This window comes from Centruroides sculpturatus, unplaced genomic scaffold, assembly GCF_000671375.1.
Source record: "Centruroides sculpturatus isolate CEXI.00-Female unplaced genomic scaffold, Cexi_2.0 scaffold166, whole genome shotgun sequence".
NCBI lineage: Eukaryota > Metazoa > Arthropoda > Arachnida > Scorpiones > Buthidae > Centruroides > Centruroides sculpturatus.
In genome coordinates, this window is record NW_019384423.1 from 739,925 (window position 1) to 763,509 (window position 23,585).

At 29.6% G+C, this 23,585-nt stretch overlaps 1 protein-coding gene across 2 annotated transcripts in view; it reads right to left on the reverse strand.

The window, feature by feature from the left end:
- The window catches only part of LOC111619481 (protein TFG-like), a 72,236-nt gene that overhangs the window by 21,994 nt on the left and 26,657 nt on the right, over positions 1–23,585 (reverse strand). For both annotated transcript variants that reach the window (XM_023361207.1, XM_023361206.1), the window contains exons 2-3: positions 19,200–19,283; positions 5,630–5,764 (exon numbers count right to left, since the gene is read on the reverse strand). In XM_023361207.1, the coding sequence (XP_023216975.1) occupies positions 5,630–5,764; positions 19,200–19,283 (219 nt within the window). The remainder of the gene's footprint in view (positions 1–5,629; positions 5,765–19,199; positions 19,284–23,585) is intronic.

Sequence of the window (23,585 nt, forward strand, 5' to 3'; positions counted from 1 at the left end):
TAGTTAATTAATTTTCATTATAGACAGCTTTATAAAAGTATAAAAGCTCTCATAAAGTATTTTTCTGAGGTCTGTCTTATCAGGTAAATTACTGTACACAGTGTATTCATTAATTTTCATTTTCATGTAGTAAAGGCTCTATGCCTTCATAAAGTACGTAGTTTTCCTTTGTTTAAGGGTATTTGGGCAGTTTATTCTCTGTTATATTCTCAAGTAAACAATACATACAAGTACGGTACAGTATTTTCTGAGAAAACACTCGTACTTATTTTTTTTAACCCCATTCCTGATAACCTGGCATTTTCACAAACTCGGCCACCCTTCGGTCCACATTAGGCCGAGTTTTTGAGGTTCTACTGTACCATGGATCGGAAAGGCTGATCTGCAATGCAAGAGACTGACATAAAGACAGAACAACACCGGCAATCATTGACCCAGGTAAAATATTTTGCTCTATCTAGCACAGAGATACCTAGACGTGTAAAATCGCAGGGTTCAAAGGCAAGGGATTGGGAATACACTGAGCCAGGGATGTCAGACGACCGGAGACAGGCAGAAACAGTGGGAGTGGGACAAAGGTGTCCCAGGGGATGAAATCAAAGCACTTAAGCTACGAATTAAACTTGCGAAAATCGAGTCTGAGGCCAAGGTGAGGACAGCAGAAATCGAGTCCGAGGCGAGGAAGGCAGAAATAGAGTTAGAGTGGGATAAGATACAAAAAGAGACCTGGGATGCAGAGGACAATATTCGCAAAGCAAATTTTGATGATTATGCTTGTAGGATAAAGGGGACACTTCCCAAAATGCCAGAAGAACAGGAGGCAGTACCATCGTGGTTTTGTATGGTCAAAGTGATTTTGGAGACCTACGAGGTCCCAGTAGAATTACAGGGACAAATAGTACTGAGCATACTATCCAAAAAATGTAAAGCAGCTCTAACAAAATTGTTGGTAGATAAAGTCAGACACTACCCTTCCTTAAAAGTGTTTATTCTCAAAGAGTTGAGACTCTCACCTGTGGAATATTTAAGGGGATTTAGGCGGGCAGAACACTATCCGGAAGAGACATGGCCTCAATTCACATTGCATCTGGAAGACCTTTATAGGTACTATGTAGATAGTAGAGAGGTGGGGACGGTAGAAGAACTCGTTAAGCTAACAGTAGCAGACCACCTAAAGATGCTCTTACCTCACGACGCAAGGAAATACATGATATTACAGGAAAGGAAAGGATGGAGCAAGCCTGCGAAATTAGCCAAATTCATAGAAAAGTTTGCGGAAGTGACAAGTAGTGAGCCGACAATCAACAGCGGGGAAGCTAGATAGCATCAGGACTCAAAGAAAGAATTGACAGGAAAATTATTCCCATGACACGGAGTGCAGTTGAACAACCTCCTAAGGTTAGTTGTTATGTCTGTGGAAAAATGGATCACTGGAAGAGAGATTGTGCAGTTTAGACTCACTGGATACCTTCCTAAGTGGAAGGCATCCAGTGAGTCCAAACTGCACGGCTCGTGACTACAAACAAGACACCCCAAGCAGACAAACTTTTGATAGCAAGGGTAACGACGTATGATCAACCAAAGGTCGAGAAGTCGCCGAACAGAATTAGGCTAGTATGCGGCAGTTAACCGACGTTTCAGTTGATCGGCTTTCATATAAACAATGCTCTACTGTAATTCTTTTCAGCTTATAGCTTTCAATCTTTTACAATTTAAGCATTCCAATAATTCTCATTTTGACTTTCATCTTGTATTTGCTTTTCTAAGAATATCAGTAAATTTCAGTATTTAAATTTTTGTGTTTCTCAATATATATAGGCAGAAGGGATATTAAGGGAATGATCCCCCTCCTATAAGTAGGTAGAGGAAGTGTTGAACAGAGAAAGGAGGTTTAATCTGCTCTCTAATTCAAATGTTACTTTTCTTCCAAAAAACATTTCTATGAAATTAGTTAGCTAAGTTCTGATCCAATAGTTAATTTTGCCTTCTCATATTATGTCATGCATGCATATACAGTAGAACCTCCATTATCCGGACCTCCATTATCCGGATTTTCGATTATCCGGATTGTTCAAAATAAACAAAAATTTTACGAATTTGCTGATCTGCACTTGGCGAATTACGACACTGTTTATGTACGTGATGGAATGCATAACTTTTTTTGTTTCAATAACGTCTCACCCAGCACAGTGGTCGTAAACTCTTAAATATATTTTACGTCGTAATAAAAATATAACTTGACATACGTATTTATAAATAATTTATATTCAAATTACATCATTTCTATGACCAAGGGCGGCGTAAGGCATGGACGACGTGGGCCACCGCCTATGCCTCGCGGTCCGAAGGGCCTCGCGCCTCGAAGGTTTATGCATTACTTAAAAGCCGCGAACGCGACGAAAAAATTTTACTCGTCATAAAACGATAAATAGTTTGTCAAATTTTTATTCATAAAAATGCAGTTTCAACTGCTTTTTATTTTATAAAATCTGTCTTCTTGCGCCACCAGAGGGCCTTTTAAACAATAGGTAGTCTGTTAGCGTTGGTCAGTAGTAGTCCAAATTCAATATGAACGTTTGTTTCTTGAAAATTTGATCACGATTTAAATACAGTATTTACTTTTAATATTGCCGATATGTCATCGCAAAGAAAACGTGTTGTATTATCATTAAAAGACAAATTAAAGTATTTGTTTCGATTATCCGGATTTTCCCTTATCCGGACTACCTTCATCCCCAATTAGTCCGGATAATCGAGGTTCTACTGTATATATAATTATAATTATTTAAAGACAACATTGTATTTTACAAGAAAAATCTGAAATATCAAAATCTCAAATCATTAAGGTTCAATACATACTATCATAATGTCCATTTGACAATTAACTTAATTGTAACCTGCCTATTTTTAATTTTTTTACTTTTTATTAATTTTTCCCACATTATCTTAAAGAAAGACCAATGGTAATACAAAATAAAAATGCTGTTATTTATCAATTTTTAACATATTATTTATAGTAATTTCATTAATATATAAATATAATTAATATTCTTTAAAAAATGCAACATAAATATGAGATCATCATAAAGTAATGCAAGATGTTGTGGTTAGATCATCAAAGGCAGACTGAAATAAAGCAATGCACAATTATTAATATTGCTAGATATTTTTTCCTTTTTCAGCCTCAAATGCAATATTGAATATTACACTAAATCAAATATTTAAATAAATGAAATAACAACAATGATAATATAAAAAATATACATTGAAGAAAATATAAATGTACATTGCTAGAAACACATCAGAACAAGAAAACAAATAATAAAAAATATTAAATATGTATTGAATTATAATTGCAAAATAAAATTTAATTAAAATTAAATTATTAAAGTATAAGGCAATTTTTTTAATTAAAATTAAAAAATTACCTTATACTTCAAATTTAATTCATTCCAGAAGGTTATTATTCAAATTCTGAATTGTTTAAGTCTGAATCAATTTTTCCCATTAGAAATAATGGAAAGTGAATTAATCTGTTTGCAGCCCCTAAACAATACCCATTTCAATAAACAGTAAATATACCTAATTTAAGGTAAAAGAAACACAATTAAATGCCCTATATAAAAAATTAACATATAAAAACAATAAATAAAATATTTATATACTGTATAAAATAATAAAATAAAAATTGAATTTACTGTATCTTAGTGAGGAGTTGCAATGTCCCATTTCTTAAAGTCATTATTCAGCTACTTGATATGCCAGTTGCTATGAATTTATCCACACCATGAGGCATTTTTCCATCTCAATAACATGCAATCTCATAGAGGTCAATGTTGTCATACCTTTAGCACATTTGCTGATTTTATCATTTCCTTATGCTTAAGAATGGTGCACATTGTTGACTTTGGCATCTTAAACATGGTCACCAGGATCAGTGACATGTGTAGTAGCACTTTTATGCTTTGCAATAAGTTCCTTTTTCACTTCAATCATTCATACTACATCCTTCCTCTCAGACTTCATTGTTTCTACACACTTTTTGGATATCATGGTTAATAGGTAGGGGTTATACATAACTAAACACAACATATATAAAGTGAAAAATCACGGAAAACACAACTTAGGTACACAACAGATGATGTTTACACAGTGAGTGCAATTTTTCACTGTGCACCCAGTTTGAATATGGAAGCATCATTNTATAAGGCAATTTTTTTAATTAAAATTAAAAAATTACCTTATACTTCAAATTTAATTCATTCCAGAAGGTTATTATTCAAATTCTGAATTGTTTAAGTCTGAATCAATTTTTCCCATTAGAAATAATGGAAAGTGAATTAATCTGTTTGCAGCCCCTAAACAATACCCATTTCAATAAACAGTAAATATACCTAATTTAAGGTAAAAGAAACACAATTAAATGCCCTATATAAAAAATTAACATATAAAAACAATAAATAAAATATTTATATACTGTATAAAATAATAAAATAAAAATTGAATTTACTGTATCTTAGTGAGGAGTTGCAATGTCCCATTTCTTAAAGTCATTATTCAGCTACTTGATATGCCAGTTGCTATGAATTTATCCACACCATGAGGCATTTTTCCATCTCAATAACATGCAATCTCATAGAGGTCAATGTTGTCATACCTTTAGCACATTTGCTGATTTTATCATTTCCTTATGCTTAAGAATGGTGCACATTGTTGACTTTGGCATCTTAAACATGGTCACCAGGATCAGTGACATGTGTAGTAGCACTTTTATGCTTTGCAATAAGTTCCTTTTTCACTTCAATCATTCATACTACATCCTTCCTCTCAGACTTCATTGTTTCTACACACTTTTTGGATATCATGGTTAATAGGTAGGGGTTATACATAACTAAACACAACATATATAAAGTGAAAAATCACGGAAAACACAACTTAGGTACACAACAGATGATGTTTACACAGTGAGTGCAATTTTTCACTGTGCACCCAGTTTGAATATGGAAGCATCATTCAAGCTCTGGATCAAATTTCTCTCAAATTTATGGTTTGAAATACAAAGTAGTATTGTATTTACACTATAATTATGGTATATACAGTATATGCTTTCATTATAGGATTTAATAAATATTGTCAAATTATCTGTATTTGACATTATCATTAATTTATTAAGAAAATTTAACATTAACATTCAAAATGTTTTAAATTTTCTGATTCTTTCAAATTTCTGTTTTTAATTTATTAATAAAAGTATTAAATAGATGATTATTAAAATACAGAATCAAGCCAAAGAATTTGGCAACAGGCTTATTCCAGTTGCCAAATCAAAAGGTGCCACAAACTTAAATAATTTTGAATAACTTTTATTAACTTTTGAATAAGCACTCATTAGTCTGTTATAATTTTAGAAATCATAAAAATATTTTTTATTAATATAATTTTTCATACTTGTATGTGACAGTTTTCTATGAATTTATTAGTTCACCCATGTAACAAGTTTGGAATTTTGGTGCTCCATCATCTTGGTGCCTTGGGCATGCCCTTTCCATTTAAAAAATAAACTTTTCCAGTATATTTAATACAGTTCAATTCTAAAATAACAAATTTAATAACAAAATAAAAAAATGACCTTTCTCAGTATTAACAGAAATAGTTCTTGGCTCAAGACGATCAAGTAAATGATTAACATGATCTCTAATCACTTGAAGTTCTTTACGGATATGTTTTACTTCATCAGATTCTAATGGTGCAGGCTCTCCATTTACTATAATAAAAAAAATTCTATTATATCACATTCATAGTTGTTGGATCATAAAACTAAAATTTATATTTTTCACATCATTAGAATAAGTTAAATTAATACCTTGTTTAGCTATTCGAGGGATAACGTTTATCCTGAAATTATCATAACTTGCTATTTTTTGTTCCTCTGAAGCTATTCCTACATGGCATTCATATATTCTCAAACCACTAGGTCTTTCTGGTCTTGTATGTTTAAAATAATACTTCTAAAAATATCAATTAAATACAAATATATTAAAACTAAATGTAAGCTTTGTTTTTTAATCAAACATATATGAAATAATTTACAGAGTATATTTATTTTCTTCATTTCCACAAAATTTTGTACATTTAACATTTTCTATGATTATTATAGAGCAGGGCTTCTTAAACTTTTTTCATTCACACACTCCTTTTATCTGAGAATATTTTACAAGATTCCACATATATACATACATACATAAAAATAAAATAAATAAATAAAATATTAACTGATAAAAAAATCAAAGAAATTTAATTTCAAATATATCTTTGTTATACTAATACTTTTACTACTTATTATCATTTATTAGGACAAAAGCAAATTTGTATATTAATGAGACAGATGTGCTTGTTTATTTTTGCAGAGAGTTAAATCTTGGCTGAATATTTAATATTGCAGGATGCAAGACATATTAGATGTTTTTCAGAGTTCATCAATATTTTCATTTTATAATCATCAATGATGAAAATGAAAACGTATATAACAAATATANCAGACATATTGAATTACATATTTATTTTGACAAATAAATTATTTAATTAAATAATAGGAAGCTTTAATTGTATGTACAATAACATGAAAGTGATTTTGGATACAGATTATTGCTTCACAAAAATCGATTATCCTTAGAAACAGCCATTTCGACTTCGCGCCATAATTTAAAAAAAAATTTTATGACAATATCACTTCTATTTTTACCAAGTTTACATTAAATATGGACTGATATCGATACCATTGACACTTTACAATATCAATACTTTAAAGAAGTGCCTGATACTCAATATTTTGAGAAGTATCATTAACAGCATTGCCCAGGATTGCTAGATTGTGTGATTATTTCCCATTTTTTGCAATTTTAAACCAATTTAGGTGTAACTGCCCCAATTGCTTAAACCATAAATTTTGGATTAGGCAATTGGGAGTTTTATATAATTTTAGAATATTTTTGTGATTTATGGTCTTATTTTAAAAGAAAATGTAAAGAAATTTGTCAAGATAAACGACTTCCAGCAACTTAACACTGCGTTGAATAATAACAATCCATGAAAAAACCTTTTTTTACGAGTGTTATGTCACAATTAACTTCCACAAGTACTTTCGACCTCCACCGAGGTCTGCTTCAGGTGGTGACTGGCCGTGTTTCGACCCGACCGTCGTAACGATGTTGCCAACGATGTAAATAAATAAATGTGCGCGTCGGGTTTCACCCTCTAACCGCCATTGCTCTTGGCGTGGAAGTATTTATTCAAGGAGTTCGAGCAATGGCAGTTAGAGGAGTGAAACCCGACGCGCACATTTATTTATTTACATCGTTGGCAACATCGTTACGACGATCGGGTCGAAACATGGCCAGTCACCACCTGAAGCAGACCTCGGTGGAGGTCGAAAGTACTTGTGGAAGTTACTTGTGACATAACACTCGTAAAAAAAGGGTTTTTCGTGGATTGTTAAAGAAATTTGTATAAAACTTTGTTTTATCTTGCTCTTGTGATGTGATGAAAAATAGAAATCACAAGTTCAAAGTGTGGTCCTAAGCTGCAGCAATCTTTTGCAATTTTACAGTCATCTAACAATGAAATAGTGAAAAATAATCTGGCAACCTGATATCAAAACTATATCAGACATTTATATAATACATTCTAGTCTTGTTCTGAGACATCAGTGATTAATAGCTATTGCACAAAAATCAATAATTCACTAATTTGCTAGTGTTCACAACTGTGTAACAAGATATTTTAAAGTTTTAGTTTACTTATTTTTTATTTTAATTTATTGCATTTTTAGCCTGATTTGTAAAATTCAGATTAATAGCAAAAAGACAAGTAAAAAGGAAAGAATACAAAAATTAATTGGATATAGGAATGTTTCATCAGAGTAGATAGATAGGAACAGGTAAGTGAAACTTCTGATACTTATGTATACATGTAAGTTTATTTATTCAATAATTAAATTATTGCTTCATTTAATGCCAGAGTCAAATGCACCATATATGGAAGAATTTATAGTCATTCAGGAAACACCTTACTGCAAAACATCAGTTTTGAAAAGTCCAGAATGATAATGGAAATAGTCTTGGTTTCCAAACAACCCCATTCTTCTGATAGTGTCCAGTGCAAGAAGTTCTTGACTATGCTACAAGACAAACAACAGCATTACAATCCGATATATTATAAATTACAAGCCAACTAATGCCATATGTTATCAGGTTAGACATCGGCTAACATACTACTAAATTATGAAACAATTTGGTACTAGAGGGAGATGTTAAGCACCATCTCTTAATAAATTTAATAATTATAATTTTTAATTAAATAATTTAGACTACTGGAAGAAAAGAATCAGCCCAGAACAGGACTCAAACCTGCAACTCCTGCTTACCATGCAGATGCATTGCCAATTATGCTACGTGGACCTCTGGTCTGATCTCTTCTTCCAGTATATATAACATTATGCTACAACCATTGACATTTATTACAGTGCTGGCTGGGGATGCATCTGGCCTGATAACATATGGCATTAGTTGTCTTGTAGTTTATAATGTATTGGGTTGTAATGTTGTTGTTTGTTTATATACTGTAAGGTCTCTTTTTATGCGGATTATTTTTATGCGATTTTGAAGTTGTGCAGTTTGTATTTCATCCAAAAATTTCTTGGACAAGCATACATATAGGCTTGTTTAGGAAGCCCGCATATAGACAGTTTTCAAAAATCGTGGAACGCTCAAAGCTCACTCCATTTGTTCTGCTGACATATAAAGTTTATGGATGTAAAGGACAGCTAGATCTACCTTAATCGCTTTAGTTCTTAGCAATTTTTGATATAAATGTAATTAAACATAAAAAATACTTAAAACTGAAAAAAACGAAAGAAATGCGTTAATTTTGGAGAAAAAGCTTCAAAGTTTAACTTCCTTTGTCTCACCCTTCTGTGAAATTTTACACCAATGAGTCATTGTTTACACATCTGGATGACCTTGAACATAGCTGGAGTTGGATTTCCCGGGGCATTCTCATAAACGTCACGGGAGGACAAGAGTTTAAAGTAGAGTGAACACTAGCTGGCCGTATATTTTTAAATATTTTTAAAAAATTTGGAGACTTAAAAAACATTCCAAAAATTCAAAAAAAATTTTCAAAAATGGCCTTAAGGACTGTGTTTTATGTAACGCTATGTAACCTGCCCGAGTTAACTCGGGCGAGGAACTAAAGGGGTTTTAATTAACTCTTCACATCCAGATGTCAGTGATTTGTTTTTAGAGTAAGCTTTTGCAATTCGGGGATTCCCCTTGTATTACTTTTCAATAAAATAAACTGAATTAAGTTTGAATACAAGTTTATTTTAAGCTTTTATATGAATTTCTTTCAGACATTCAAAGTAATTTATTAAGCAGCCTATTTCTTTTAATTTCTGCAAACTTTTTTATGCGGTTTTAAGTTAATTTTAACTCGTTGTTTTGGTTTTATGTGATTTTAGAAAATTACGGAACGTATCCCTACTTTTTCAAGGCAAGTAAAGTTTTTATTTATGCGAATTTTTTATATGCGCTTTTCTGTAGAACATATCCACCGCATAAAACGAGACCTTACAGTATATGCCTTGCTGGGGTTTGCGATAATCATCTATGGTTGTAACATAATGTTATATATACTGGAAGAAGAGATCGGATCGAGGTCCAGGTAGCGTAATTGGCAATGCATCTGCAAGGTAAGCAGGAGTTGCAGGTTTGAGTCCCGCTCTGGACTGATTCTTTTCTTCCAGTAGTCTAAATTATTTAATTAAAAATTATAATTATTAAATTTATTAAGAGATGGTGCCTAACATCTCCCTCTAGTACCAAATTGTTTCATAATTTAGTAGTATGTTAGCAGATATCTAGCCTTATAACATACAGCATTAGTTGGCTTGTAGTTTATGCTATAAGATTTTTTTTGTTGAAAATTGTTTGCCATTTGATATTGTAGAAAGTGGCAATTTCAAAAATTTGGTACAATTTCTGAATGGATGTTTAACTTGACAGCCTCACAAAAAGTTAACATTCAACATAGATTAAGCTTACACTATTGCAAAAGGAAAAGTACATAAACAAATATTTAAACTTTGCCCATTATATGAGCCCAACAACAGAAATTTGAACAGAATTTCAATGTTAATTCTTACTTGGACTTATAGTTCACTTTATAGTTATCAGGGAAGATTATCTAATCATATTGAGTAGATCAAAGAAATAAATGAATCTCGTATATTGAGTATTCAACAACAGTTTTTTGCATAACTAGAAATATCTATTGAGAAAGTTGTTTCATGCATCACAGATAGAACTTCAAATGTTTCTGCTGCTGTTTGAATGATAACTTTGAATCCTGTTCATTTACATTATTTTGCCCATCTGCTCAATCTTATATTTTGTAACTTTTTTTTTTTTACAGTATTATAACTGTTTTGCCAATTAATTAAAGAGCAAAGATATTCTGGGTTGTCTAAAGAATTGAAAGTCAAAATTCAACAAGTAAAACTAATCATTTCTAATTTAAAAAGACCATCAAAGCTGCTGACTAACTGAGAGAAGAACAGGAGAAAGAAGAGAAGATACCAAAACACTTAATTTAAAGCTGCTGCACCAGGTAGAACTCCTTTTAATAATTGATTGATATCTTGAACTATATATTTATACTATGATGGAATCTGATGTTGAAATTTGCTTTACTGACAAAATATGAACACAATATGTTGCATGAAACAGTCTACAGTAATTGATGAAACCTTGATATGATGCAACCATTTGCATCTCTAGGAAAAAAGAATTGTTACAGCTAGTAAAATAATTTCATTAACAAAATTTCTTAAATTAACTGTCCAAGATGTAGTGGAAGTCACTATTTCTGAAACAATATTACTAAAAGCCTCCCTCCTAAAAAGCACTGAAAATCATATAGAAAATGTTGAGGAAAAGAAGACACTTAATATATGTACAGTACAATTCTAGATTCATGTTTCAAAGGACATCCATTAACACAATTGACAGTAACAATGTCACTTAATCACATTAACTAGGAATTGAAAAATGAGAGTTTTGATGCATCACAAGAAGAAGTGCTAACTTTTGATAGTTTTGATACATCATCAGAAAACAATGCATCTACACAAAAATCACTGTGGGATTATTAAGAAGACATTCCAGTTGTAAGATAAGCAAAAGGGAATGAACAGCAATGCTAGGTATGTATAACTAAAAGGTGGCAAATTTTTTTCTTAACAATCTTTTTATTCAAGCAAAACTTCTAGTTTTTTCATATAATACTATTCATTAATAATAGAAAGAGGTCCATTATGAACTCTATTGACAATTTGTTTTCAGTCATTGTTCATGAGCTCATCAAAATAGTCAAGTTAGAATTCTTGAAGGTTTGCTAAGATTAATTAGTAAAAATGTGAAAGAATAAGCTGCTTTAATCCATCCAAAATATTTGTTCAAATTTCATTTGGTTTTTCAATACTACATTTTTATCAGCAGATAATCTTTGTCAAGTAGTAACCAATGTTAGAATTAATTCAATGATTAGCAAATTTAAAATATGATTTGTCATCATAAATGTGTTTTTAACTGTTGACATGAAACTGATTCTCATTCAGTACTTGGAGTAGAACATTGATACATTCAAATTGTACTAGTGAAGTTTTCAGAGCATCAACTTTTTTATATTATTTCACATCATATTTTTTCAATACTTGATTTATGTATTGTTATGAAATTTAAATTCAGCTTCATCTTTGTACTGAGAATATAATTTACCATTAAATTTTTTTTTAATTTTCAGAATGTCATTATTTTGTAATTTTGGCATTAAATGAGCATTTCCATTTTTCTAATTGATAGGTTTTTTACTCTGAAGCAATCTCCAAACCCAGTAGACAGTTCAGTGTTTTTCATAACTTTCAGTTTGTCTTACTGTTATTAGCAGTTTGTCTTACTGATATTTCTGATAATTTTCAAATAGTGTTCAGATCTTGCATTCATAGTGGACATTTTAAAATAACTCATTTAAAACCAACAAATCACATTGTTTTCTGTTAGAAATGCATCTAATGTATTTCCAACTGAAATTTCATGCTAGTCTTTCATAAATTCAAAATTTTCTAAAGTTTTTATTTTTGCCATTCTTTAGTTATACATCCTTATGTGACCGTAGGGTCGGCACCTCTTTGGCGCCCTGTCAGGAGACCTGAATCTGACACCACCGAGTCTCTGGGGGACTCGGAAATCGTGACGTTACGTCTAAAGATTCGCGAGCGGTAGCGTGTGAGCGCTTGGATTCGGAGTAGAGGTGAGGAGAGAGACGAGGAAGTAACTTACTCGGACTCCATAGTAACAAATAAATAACAATTTTAATTAAGTCGAACTAAATACTATACAGAGATACTAAATACTATCGGGCATATCATCGTTCTTAAATATACTAGGCCGTTGAGAGAGAGAGAGTTTACAAACGAATCGCGGGTTGATAAATACCTTGTCGATGGACAGTTCTTTACCATTGAATCTTGAATCAGAATCTTGTCCGTTCACTGGTGTGGAGGCACAGAGGAGTGTAGAGGCTTACTCCAGCACGAATGTTTCTCTCGGGTTTAATCCTGGGTCACGGTTTTAATCCGGTGTCACGATTTTTATCCTGGAGGACGACTTTGTTGGGCGGACTTTGGATGACGACTGACCTCGGGGTCTTTTTTTCTTTTCTCTTTTTCATTCCTCTTGGGTTTTTTCCATGAGGTCAGGTGATGGCCTTTAACGGTCGCACGTCCAATATGTCTTCTCCCTCAAAAGTTCCTGGTGACACATCCCTGACTAACTTGATCCGACTCAACAAGGAACAAATTCCGTGGGAAATAATTTTTATGGCTTTTAGCCTAACTCGATAAAACGTTCGAATTTAAGCGATTAAAGTTTCCAATAATTAAAATTTAAAATAACACTTTATTGTGGGTTTGTTCGTCCCTCACACTTATGATGCTTCCCTAAGACAATACCTGGAACTTCCATCAATAGATAAAGACAAAAATCTGAGTTTTGAAACAAGCATAAAGCAATATATCTTAAGCTTTTTATTACTGACTGAAATAATATATTCTTATTTCATTTATACAGAAATGTAAAGCAGCAGCATCAGAACACAATGTAAAAGAGCAATTAGTTATTGTGACATTGTCATAATGCCGGGCTGCAATTTTAAATCATATCTTTAATTTATTTAATTTAAAATATATGCTCTCCACCTCAAATTAGTACTGCAGTGTCTTGCCCTGTATGTCACACTTCTCCATTAGCAATAGAGTCATGCTGGTCATGTATCTAACTCCTTTCAGAAGAAAATTTTTAAATTGAAATAACATGACTTCCAGTTTGCATTGGAAGTTCATATATAGTTAATCAGGGTCTCATGCACTTAAGATTTCCAAATCTGGTCTTGAATTTCATTTATCTAACACTGTTCTCGAGATTAAAGAAAGACAAATGGACAGATAGACAGTCAACAGTGGGAATTTACAGGTCTACAATTTTTTCAAATTGCAAAAAAAAAAAAAAAAAAAAAAAAAAAACAAATTTTGCATAAAGTGGAGTTAGAACACAGTGGTTCTGGGGCAATATATAGGCAACCATTCATGCAGTTGACAAACTGCATGAAGTCACATTTAAAAAGAAGTTATATTTTAACTTATTAATTGTAAAGCTGGAACTAGATTCTAAATGTTAACATTCACATCTTCCTCTCACTTTCCTGCAATTCAGTGATTAAAAACAAAATTTTTTGGCTACTTTTCTATATCAAACATCTATAAATTCCAAAGTTCAAATCTGCTATAGACATTCAATATAGAATTCTGCCTAATCTGGTACAGGCCACTGAAAGTAGCCATTTGTTTTTAATAAGTGAATTGCTGAAAAGTGGGAGAAAAGTGTGAATTTTAGCATTCAAAAAAAGCTTCTGTGATGGTAAAACCACCACAGAAGCTCTATAGACAACATATGAACAACAAAAACAATGAAGTTAGAGGAAACAACTGTGACATTGAGTAAATGTTTTAAAATAAAAAATTAAATTTTATACCAAAAATAGAAAAGTATAATAAAAATATAATAATAATGTTTATAAAGAAAAAAAAAAAGTGAAAGATCTTAAAATTGCTCCAAACTGGCTGAGAAGTATCACAATTCACAATTCTTAAAAAGCTAAGAACTGAAGCACGAACTATTTTGCATTTCAAAAATTTTTGAAATTGTTTATAGAATACTAACAATACTTCCAACTCTCGTTTACAGTTCAAAAATATAATCAGTGATTGGGTCAATGTTTATAAAATGAAGTATGATTGTAAGTCATTAGGAATAGAAAACAAAAACAATATCATTGTTTCATGTAGACATTTAATTACAAATATTAATTTTTCAATTATAGTAAGAAAACATCATTTTTTTTATTTAGAATAATTATAATATACTTTATTGGTGATCAAAATATTGATCAATATTATAATATTACAAAAACTTTTTATAATATTTTGATTGATTCAATTTTTGATAGAAATTGCATTATTTAAAAACAACCGTTCAGAAAATCATATTTGACAAGAAATTACTGATTCTATAAGTTAATTTTATTAGTTTACATTAAATATAATCTTAAAGAATTTTAAATGTCAAGACAAAAATACTTAATGTACATTTTTTTTACATTTACACTCTAAAAGTATAATAGTTTTTAATGTTTTCCTTTTATCTTTGATATTATTAAATATTACTGATAATTGATATAGTGAAAGTTCTTCATTTATTTGTTATGGTGAAAATTGCTCATTTAACACAATGAAGTAACATATTATGCCAAATGTAGAGAAAGAATCCATGACTTTTATCATCTTCCCAATTTACTAATGTATCCCTTTTTTTAATAAAATTATTTATTTAAAAAAAATTTCTGTGCATGTTTGTTTGTCTGTGTGTTTTCATTTATATCTTTTTTATTACTATTATTATTATTCTGTATTTATATAAATGTAAGCATGTACAGAATTTGAATATCAGTAATGTTAATTAATACATATGATAGTCACTTTACACACATTTTTATATAAATCAGCTTATTAATAATATAGCATATAAAATTAATACTAATGTAATAATGTATCCATTTATCAGATTGTTAGCTTATCTACCCAGATTTTAATGATTATAGGGTTTTTCCAATAAACTTGGACCTTCTTATCTAGTGTCTATTGCATCAATGCTGTAGCACTTTGCTTATTCTTCTGTATAGAGTCATAGTCCAACATACAATGTGTTTTTGTGCAAAGTATTCTATATGTCAATTCTATGTAATAAAAGTCTTCTTCTCCCTTAGTAAGATTGATCACATATATATCTGCCATATTGTTTTATCTTCTCTTTGTCTGCATGTAGTAGTTACATGATGGAGGAAAGAAATTTAATTGTTAGAGTAATATCAACTGTTCTCTCTTTCCATTGTTCTTCTATTCATTCTAACACACTTGCTAATTTTTATAACTGATAATGTTCTTAAAAAGAACAAAAATGTTACTGAATAAAACTAATTTAGTTTCCAGAATTAAGCTCTTTTCTCATCTTTTTCTTATTAATATGAATGTGAAAATAATAAGCAAATTGCTTCATATGGTAAAAACAAGAAAAATCAAGTTATTTTTCACAACTTTTCAACATTTTTTTTTTCCTTGAGAAAATGTACATATTGTCAACACAACAAACATCTGTTAGTTTTCATCTACTACATCCAAGCATGACTTGGTCATCGTTAAACCTATCAACAGTAGTAAAATGAGGTTTTTCTTATCAAATATAGTATGTCACATGTTCCTATAGGTGAAATAAATAATTACAGTAAGGTCTTGCTAATCCAAATATGCATTAATTTAAACCACTTTTATTTGTTATTCTGCTAAATGTTCCTACCAAAAATAAAAAAAACAATCTATGGAAAATATGTCCAATTTATAAAATTAAAATGTACTACACAATTTTTAACATGAATAAAATTATAAAAATTTTTTGAATGTATGTACTTGTCCTTTTTGATCTCCTCTTTCTTACTTGTAACTTCACTAGTCCAAACATAATTAGTTCAAATTAATGACAATGCATTTATTGCAAACTTTTAATTATATTTCCAAATATGTACATTTAACAAGAAAAAAAAGACTATTTTGTCCACACTAAGATTAATTTCACTGAAGAGGCTATACAAAAATTATGTTTCAGTATTAATGTGAAAATCTAAGGTCATGGTGTTTTGTACTGGAGAGGTTCATGTTAAAAAAGAAAAGTGGGTATATTAAGCATAATTTTATTGAAGTACTAGATGAATATAAATATTTGGGAGTAGTTTTTCAATTAAATGGAAGATTTTCTAGGCATTTAAATCATATTGCTAATAAAGCAGATGTTGGTATAAAGAAGATTATTCAGGTATGTAAATCTGGCAGATTAACAGCATGATCAGATAAAGTAAAATTATTTGAAGCTTTTGTTCAGTTGTCAGTATTTTATGGTTCAGCAATTTGGGCTTCCCATAGACAAACAGAAAATACCATTCAATTGAAGTTTATTAAGTGCCTGTATTCCTTAGAGATGCATTCCCTCATATATAATCTATTTAGAATTTCAAAGAGTTTCATTAAAATTTAATATAATAAAATATCTTAAGATGGACAGGTAGGGTCCAATTAATAAGCTTACAGTTAAAGCTAAGTCATGCAGTAGAATTTCTATTATCTGGATTGTTCAAAATAAACAAAAATTTTACGAATTTGCTGATTTGCACTTGGCAAATTGCAATACTGTTTATGTACGTGATGGAATGCATAACATTTTTTGTTCCAACAACGTCTCACCCAGCACAGTGGTCGTAAACTTTTTAATACATTTTGCATTGTAATAAAAATATAACTTGGCATATATATTTATAAATAATTTATATTGAAATTACATCATTTCNCTCACCCAGCACAGTGGTCGTAAACTTTTTAATACATTTTGCATTGTAATAAAAATATAACTTGGCATATATATTTATAAATAATTTATATTGAAATTACATCATTTCTATGGCCAAGGGCAGCGTAAGGCATGGGCAACATGGGCCACCGCCTACGGTAGGCATGGCCAACGTATGGCCCACAGGCCAGATCCGGCATGTCTAATGAATTTATGTGGCCCGCAATATTAGCCTCTCAATATTAGCCATTGAAGTCTGAATAGATCAATGAAAACTTCTGACACCTAAAAAAAAAAAAGTCAACAACTCAGTGTGCGTTTAGAGTTAACCCTCCGTTACAAATCTTGTAAGTACAGCATAGAATGTTGATAAAGCATGATAATGTGAAAAATGCGGGGTGACACCACAATAAGATCTCGCACCACCTCAAAATCTTCCTAAGGCAGCCTCTGGTTCGGCCTGTGGAAAAAGTTCTTTCCAAATCGGCCTGGGGATAAAAACTGTTGGTCACCCCTGGTCTATGGCCTCGCGCCTTGAAGGTTTATGCATTACTTAACAGCCGCGAATGTGACGAAAAAGTTTACTCATCATAAAACAATAAATAGTTTGCATTTTTATGAATAAACTTTTGACAGTTTCAACTGCTTTTTATTTTATAAAATCCATTTTCTTGCACCACCAGAGGGCCTTTAAACAATAGGCAGTCTGTCAGTACCGGTCAGTAGTAGCCCAAATTCAATACGAACATTTGTTTCTTGAAAATTTGATCATGATTTAAATACAGTATTTATTTTTATTACTACCGATACGTCATCAAAAAGAAAATGCGTTGTATTATCATTAAAGACAAATTGGATATAATCAATGGTTTGAAACGCAGTGAGTCTGGATGTTCATTATCTAATAAATATGGTGTCGGAATGTCAACGATCTCAAATATAAAAAAACAAAGTGAAAAAATTATGAAGTTAAGCAATAATTGAATTTCTTAATGAAAAATAATTTAATATTGAAGTTACAGTATACGTAAATCTAGACAAATAAAAATTATTCATACTGTATGTACTGTACATGTCTTTCACTGTCAATTATTATTTTTTCAATTATCTGGATTTTTCCTTATCCGGACTATTTTCATCCCCAATTAGTCTGGATAATTGAGGGTCTACTGTATTTACTTTTGCAAAAATTGGCATGCAGTAGTAGTCAATTGTCAACTTTGTTGAAAAGTTATAATTATCAAAGTCTCTTTGTTGTTCAAATGTATCTTTGTTAAATCCAATAACTATGTCTGATGTGTTGGTAAGAATCATGGAAAATTATTTAACTGATTTTAAAAACAAAACTTTAGAGTACAAATTTAATAAATGGTATTCTAATTTAATAATTGATTGGGGCATCCAACATACTTAAATTCTGTGCGACAGTTTAGAGTGGTTTTAGCAGTATTGAATAAATGATGTAATATGTTAAAAAATATGACTTCAAGAATGGAAAATTGTGAATTTTGGGGTTTAGAAGTTTCTTTTGATGTTTATCATGTGATGGTGGAGTGTAAAGCTTTTGTAAAAAAAAGGATTTCATATTTTGGAAAAAATTTGCCAAGTTATGATTTTATAAGTTTGTATGTAATAATAATAATTACATTTGTAATTATAATTTTATTGTTATGTCTAATATATTTATTTTTTTGTTTGTTAGCCACCAGGAGATTTAAAGTGTTATAAAAGTGGCAGTCACTGTTGGCAGTGAATTTTGTTGGAAATTTTGGTGTGATTTAACTAATTATGAATTTTTGTTTTCTGTTACAAGTAACGTGACATACTTTTATTTTGTTTTAGTTGTATGTTATGGTGATGGTTCACTGCCAATTTGTGTTGTGTATAATATGTTTTTTTTTGTTGTTGTTTTGCCTTGCAAATAGGTATTTACCTTGTACTAATAAAATAAAATTGAATAAATAAATATTGTCCAAATTGTATATTCTGTTCTTTTCTAAAATTACAAATATATTCATAATTTTTTGAAGAGCACTATTTTTTCTCTTCATTGAACTCTTCATTGAACAATCAAAGTACTGTACATATATTTGATAAACATATTTTAAAAACTTATAAATTATAAAAATTACTCACCAAATATTGTTAATTTCAAAATTCTACTACATTGGATAGCAAATGAGACATCTGAATTATCAAATATTGTTATAAGATCACCATCTAAAATGTAAAAATTATATTTGCATTAACATTAAATATATTTTTATATAATGAAGATTTAATATTTTCTCCATAAATGAATATATCAAAAAATAAACAACATTATTTCTTCTGATAATCACCTGTTATGCTATTTTTAAATTACAGTACAGTCTTGTTTTTATGTGGTGGTTGAAATACAACCACCATATAAAACAAGTATATTGTAAAATAAAATTTGGCACAAATTTGTACTCCACTGCAAGTGGTCCCAGATGATTGACTGCCTAGACTTCAGTAACTATTTAATATTTTAATATTAATAATTAATAATTTAATTTTAATAATTTTAACATTTTAATAATTAATTTTTTTAAATGTTTTTTTATTAAAAACATTTTACTTATGTTTTACTATAGTAAATAACATTTTAATCTGATGTTTCTGAATACATAGAGAAAAATTTTATTTACTTTTCTTGAGAAAAATACATGCAAACCATAGTAGTCACCACAGTGAAAATTCAATAATTCTTTGTGTTCAAAATATCAGAAGACAGAGAAGCTTCTGACATACCAACATTCTACTATTGTTCGATAACTTAAAGGTCAGCAAAATGTACCACTGTTGGTTAATCTAACCATTCTTGATCTGCAGAAACATGAATCTGTATATAACATTTTCACATAAAATAAAACCTTACTGTATTATTTTTCTACAACATTTATAATAATAAGTTATAAAAATATAAACAATCTTTATTTAAGTTGTAATCTTTAAGAATATAATATAATTACACTTTTAAAAAGGTTAAAAATTAAGAAGTTTAATACAGTGTGGTCTTATTTTGTGTGTTTTTCATATTATATAATGATAAAAAGAATTTATGATCTTTTAAAAATATAAATAAAATTTAATAATAGTTTGGTTTTGACTGAAATATATTTCAACCACTAACTCTAACCAAACTCATCAAAAAACTTATTTTCAAATACAAAAGCTAAAATTTTACTATTGCAAAACAAAGTTTAAATAATATTTAGACCAAGAATAAAAAGCACTTATATAATGTCATTAAATAATATAAAAATGTTTAAACAAAACATTTTATGATTAATTAATGAAATGACAAACACTAATGACATAACTGTTATCAAAAATCAAATTCAAAAGTAAAGTGTACTAAAAGAATCAAATAAATGAATGACAAAGTTTAATCAGTTTATTATAATCAATGTTAAATCAATGCAATAAAAGTTAAAACTTTGTTCTATTAAACAATAATATTTATTGAATATAATTAATGTTTCCAGCAGTTTGAATAGTTATTATAAAATACTTGTTAAAAACAAAAATAATTAAATTTATTCAGTTATTTTTATCAAATGAATATTATATTATGCAATTTATTATTATTACAATTTTTATATCCATAATTTTAAAGAAGTTATCATAATAAAGAAAAAATTTATTAACATAACTGTTTTGAAAGTTATAAATACAAGTATAATTTTTTTTATTTAGCAAAGCTGTTATTTGAATATAATAGGCTTTTCGTTTATAATAATTTGATATCTGCCAATTTCAAATTTTCTTATTATTTCCCTAAAACAACAAAACTGAATTTCAGAATATGAGCTATTGATTTTGAAAGTGGGGCAAGTCCACTTTATGAAAAAAATAGTTAAAGCTAATTCTTATTACAAATTAACATACAATTTATGTTTTTAATCAATTCACGATTAATATCTTATAATATCAGTATAAATTTGTTACTAGTAATTTATATCATCAATGATATTTATTGAGAGTTGATTTTGAAAGTGAGGCAAGTCCACTCTAAAGAAAACTATAAACATATAACGGATTTATTACCCTATGTACCACCCATTCATCATGAATGCTTTAAAAATCTGCACCATCTGAACTAAGAAATATTATTATACGCAATTTAATTATATTTCTTATAATTAAATTGAAATATAATTTTTTCTTATTTTATCCACTTTTTCCTATAAAATAAATTTTTTGTTTTATTGTAGCTTTTCAAAAGAAGTATGGAATGTTGCAAAATAAATAAATAAGTAAATAAATAAAATATTTAATATTTTGTTGTTATAACTATATTCCATTCAAAGAAAATCAATGTTTTCAACAAATCATTGCTTCTGAAAGCAAGGAAAGTCCATTGCCTCAATTTCAAAAGCATTTTTTTTCACCTAACACGGATAACCATTATTACATATTAAATTTACAAGAAATAAGACCAAAAAAATATAAAATAAGTCTATTACCGCTTACAAATATTTTTAAACTCATTCAAATGCAACCATTAAATATATAGCAATAACATAAAATGGATTTGCCCCATTTTCAAAATCAATGGCTCATATACAGTGGAATATTGTTTAACAAACAGTTCAGATAATGAACACTTTTGCAAAATTCAGACAACAAACACCTCACAGAACAAACACAAGAAGTGACATAAAACAATGAATACTGATTGGTCTTCCCTTGTCTTCAGGCAACAATTTGGAACTCTTTGGAGTGCAACATCGACGCTCAACCTGGTATATACTGATCAGATAGTATTCCTCTGAACTTTGAAACTCTCCCTTGTAATTCCAGCCTTTTATTTTTCTGACAGAAACAACTCTTTTATAGTATTCATGAGAGTGTTGGGTGGGCACTCTAAGTTTTGTGTCGGTTTTTATTTTCGAAAGGTGAGAATATAATAGCAAAGGTAGAGAGTGGGCAGAAGATGTCTGGTATTGCTGGGCAGTATGGCTTGAACAGGTCTACAGTAGGCTGCAGTTCAATCTTATCTAAGACAAACAGTTCTCAATGCATTGCTTCAGCTTTATTATCAAATTCTTTAATGGGGAATAAAAAAAAGCATAAAATAATGCAAATCAATTCTCCTTTGTTTACTTTAAAAAGAAATCTGAAGTGTTTCCAACTGAATCAAAAATAGCAGATAATGATTAAATGATATTGACAATTTACAGCCAAAGCCAGGAAGACTCTGGCTGCAGATCATCTTTACCATCTATCTATCTATATTTTAATTTACAAAATAAATGTAACATGGATCCAATGTTTTCAATAGCTGCATTTTTATACATCTGTAATACACACATCCTATTGAAATACATTATGATTCATTTCATTTATGCCAAATCAACATATGCCAACATCTCTAGGAATCTAATCCAGCAAAAACAAGGATTTATTAAGATAGAAATTTATTGGTGAATTGCTTTTTGTCCTTATGTTACAATAAGGAACTATGAGCACTAAGTTTTGGTTCTATGAAGGACTTATCACACTCTATTGACATTGTTGGAATAATCACAGAAGTAGGCACAGGTTTATTATGAATATGGAATGCATTTCTCAGGAAGTTCTAAGGAAGACTAAACAATAAAATTAAAATTAACAGATTTATTAAACAATGCAATGTTAAAAAACTTATAGATTACAATTCAGAGACCTCTTTATACATAAAGAAAAACACATTCAACTTGTTTATCAATAAAATAAAAATAGAACTACAGATATAATAGATCCGCAGTGCCCAATACGTTGCTCGCTTACCATTTTAATGTGGCTCACTGCTCATGTATTCAGATTCATCACATATATTAGAAATAAAATAGTTTTAAAAATTATACATATACACACATACATATATAATATGTGTGTGTGTGTTTAAGAATGTAATTAAATTAAAGAATGTAACTTCACCATTTTCCAAATTTAGAGAACTATATTCATAAATGTAAAGAAATTGAATCAGATAAATATTCTGAAAATCTTGCTGAAAATGTATAATATATTGTGTATGAACTGACAGATAGTTTCAACTATTTATAAAAATATTTGTTGGATTTATTTATTTTAAGGGTTAATATACTAACAATTATTTTTATCCTATAGTTACCCTAATTATGTCTGAATACGAGATAGAGAAAAAGAGAAAATGAACTTACACTTACAATTTTCAAGAAGATTGGGAAAAGAAAAATTTTAATCTCAAGTGAAAGAATTGAAAACCACATTAGTTGCTCAACAAACTATATTTACTAAGTCTGTGGTTAAATTGACAGCTGCTACAATTACTTCATTTAAGATTGCACATAATTGCAATGCACAAAAAACCCATTGACCATGGCAACATAATTAAAGAAGCAATGCTCACTGTATGAGAAACATTGTTTCAAGAATTTAAAAATAAAAAGGAAATTATAGCAGCTATTGAATATGTTTAATTATCAAGAAATTCAGTCACACATAGAATAGAAGCAATATCTGCAAATA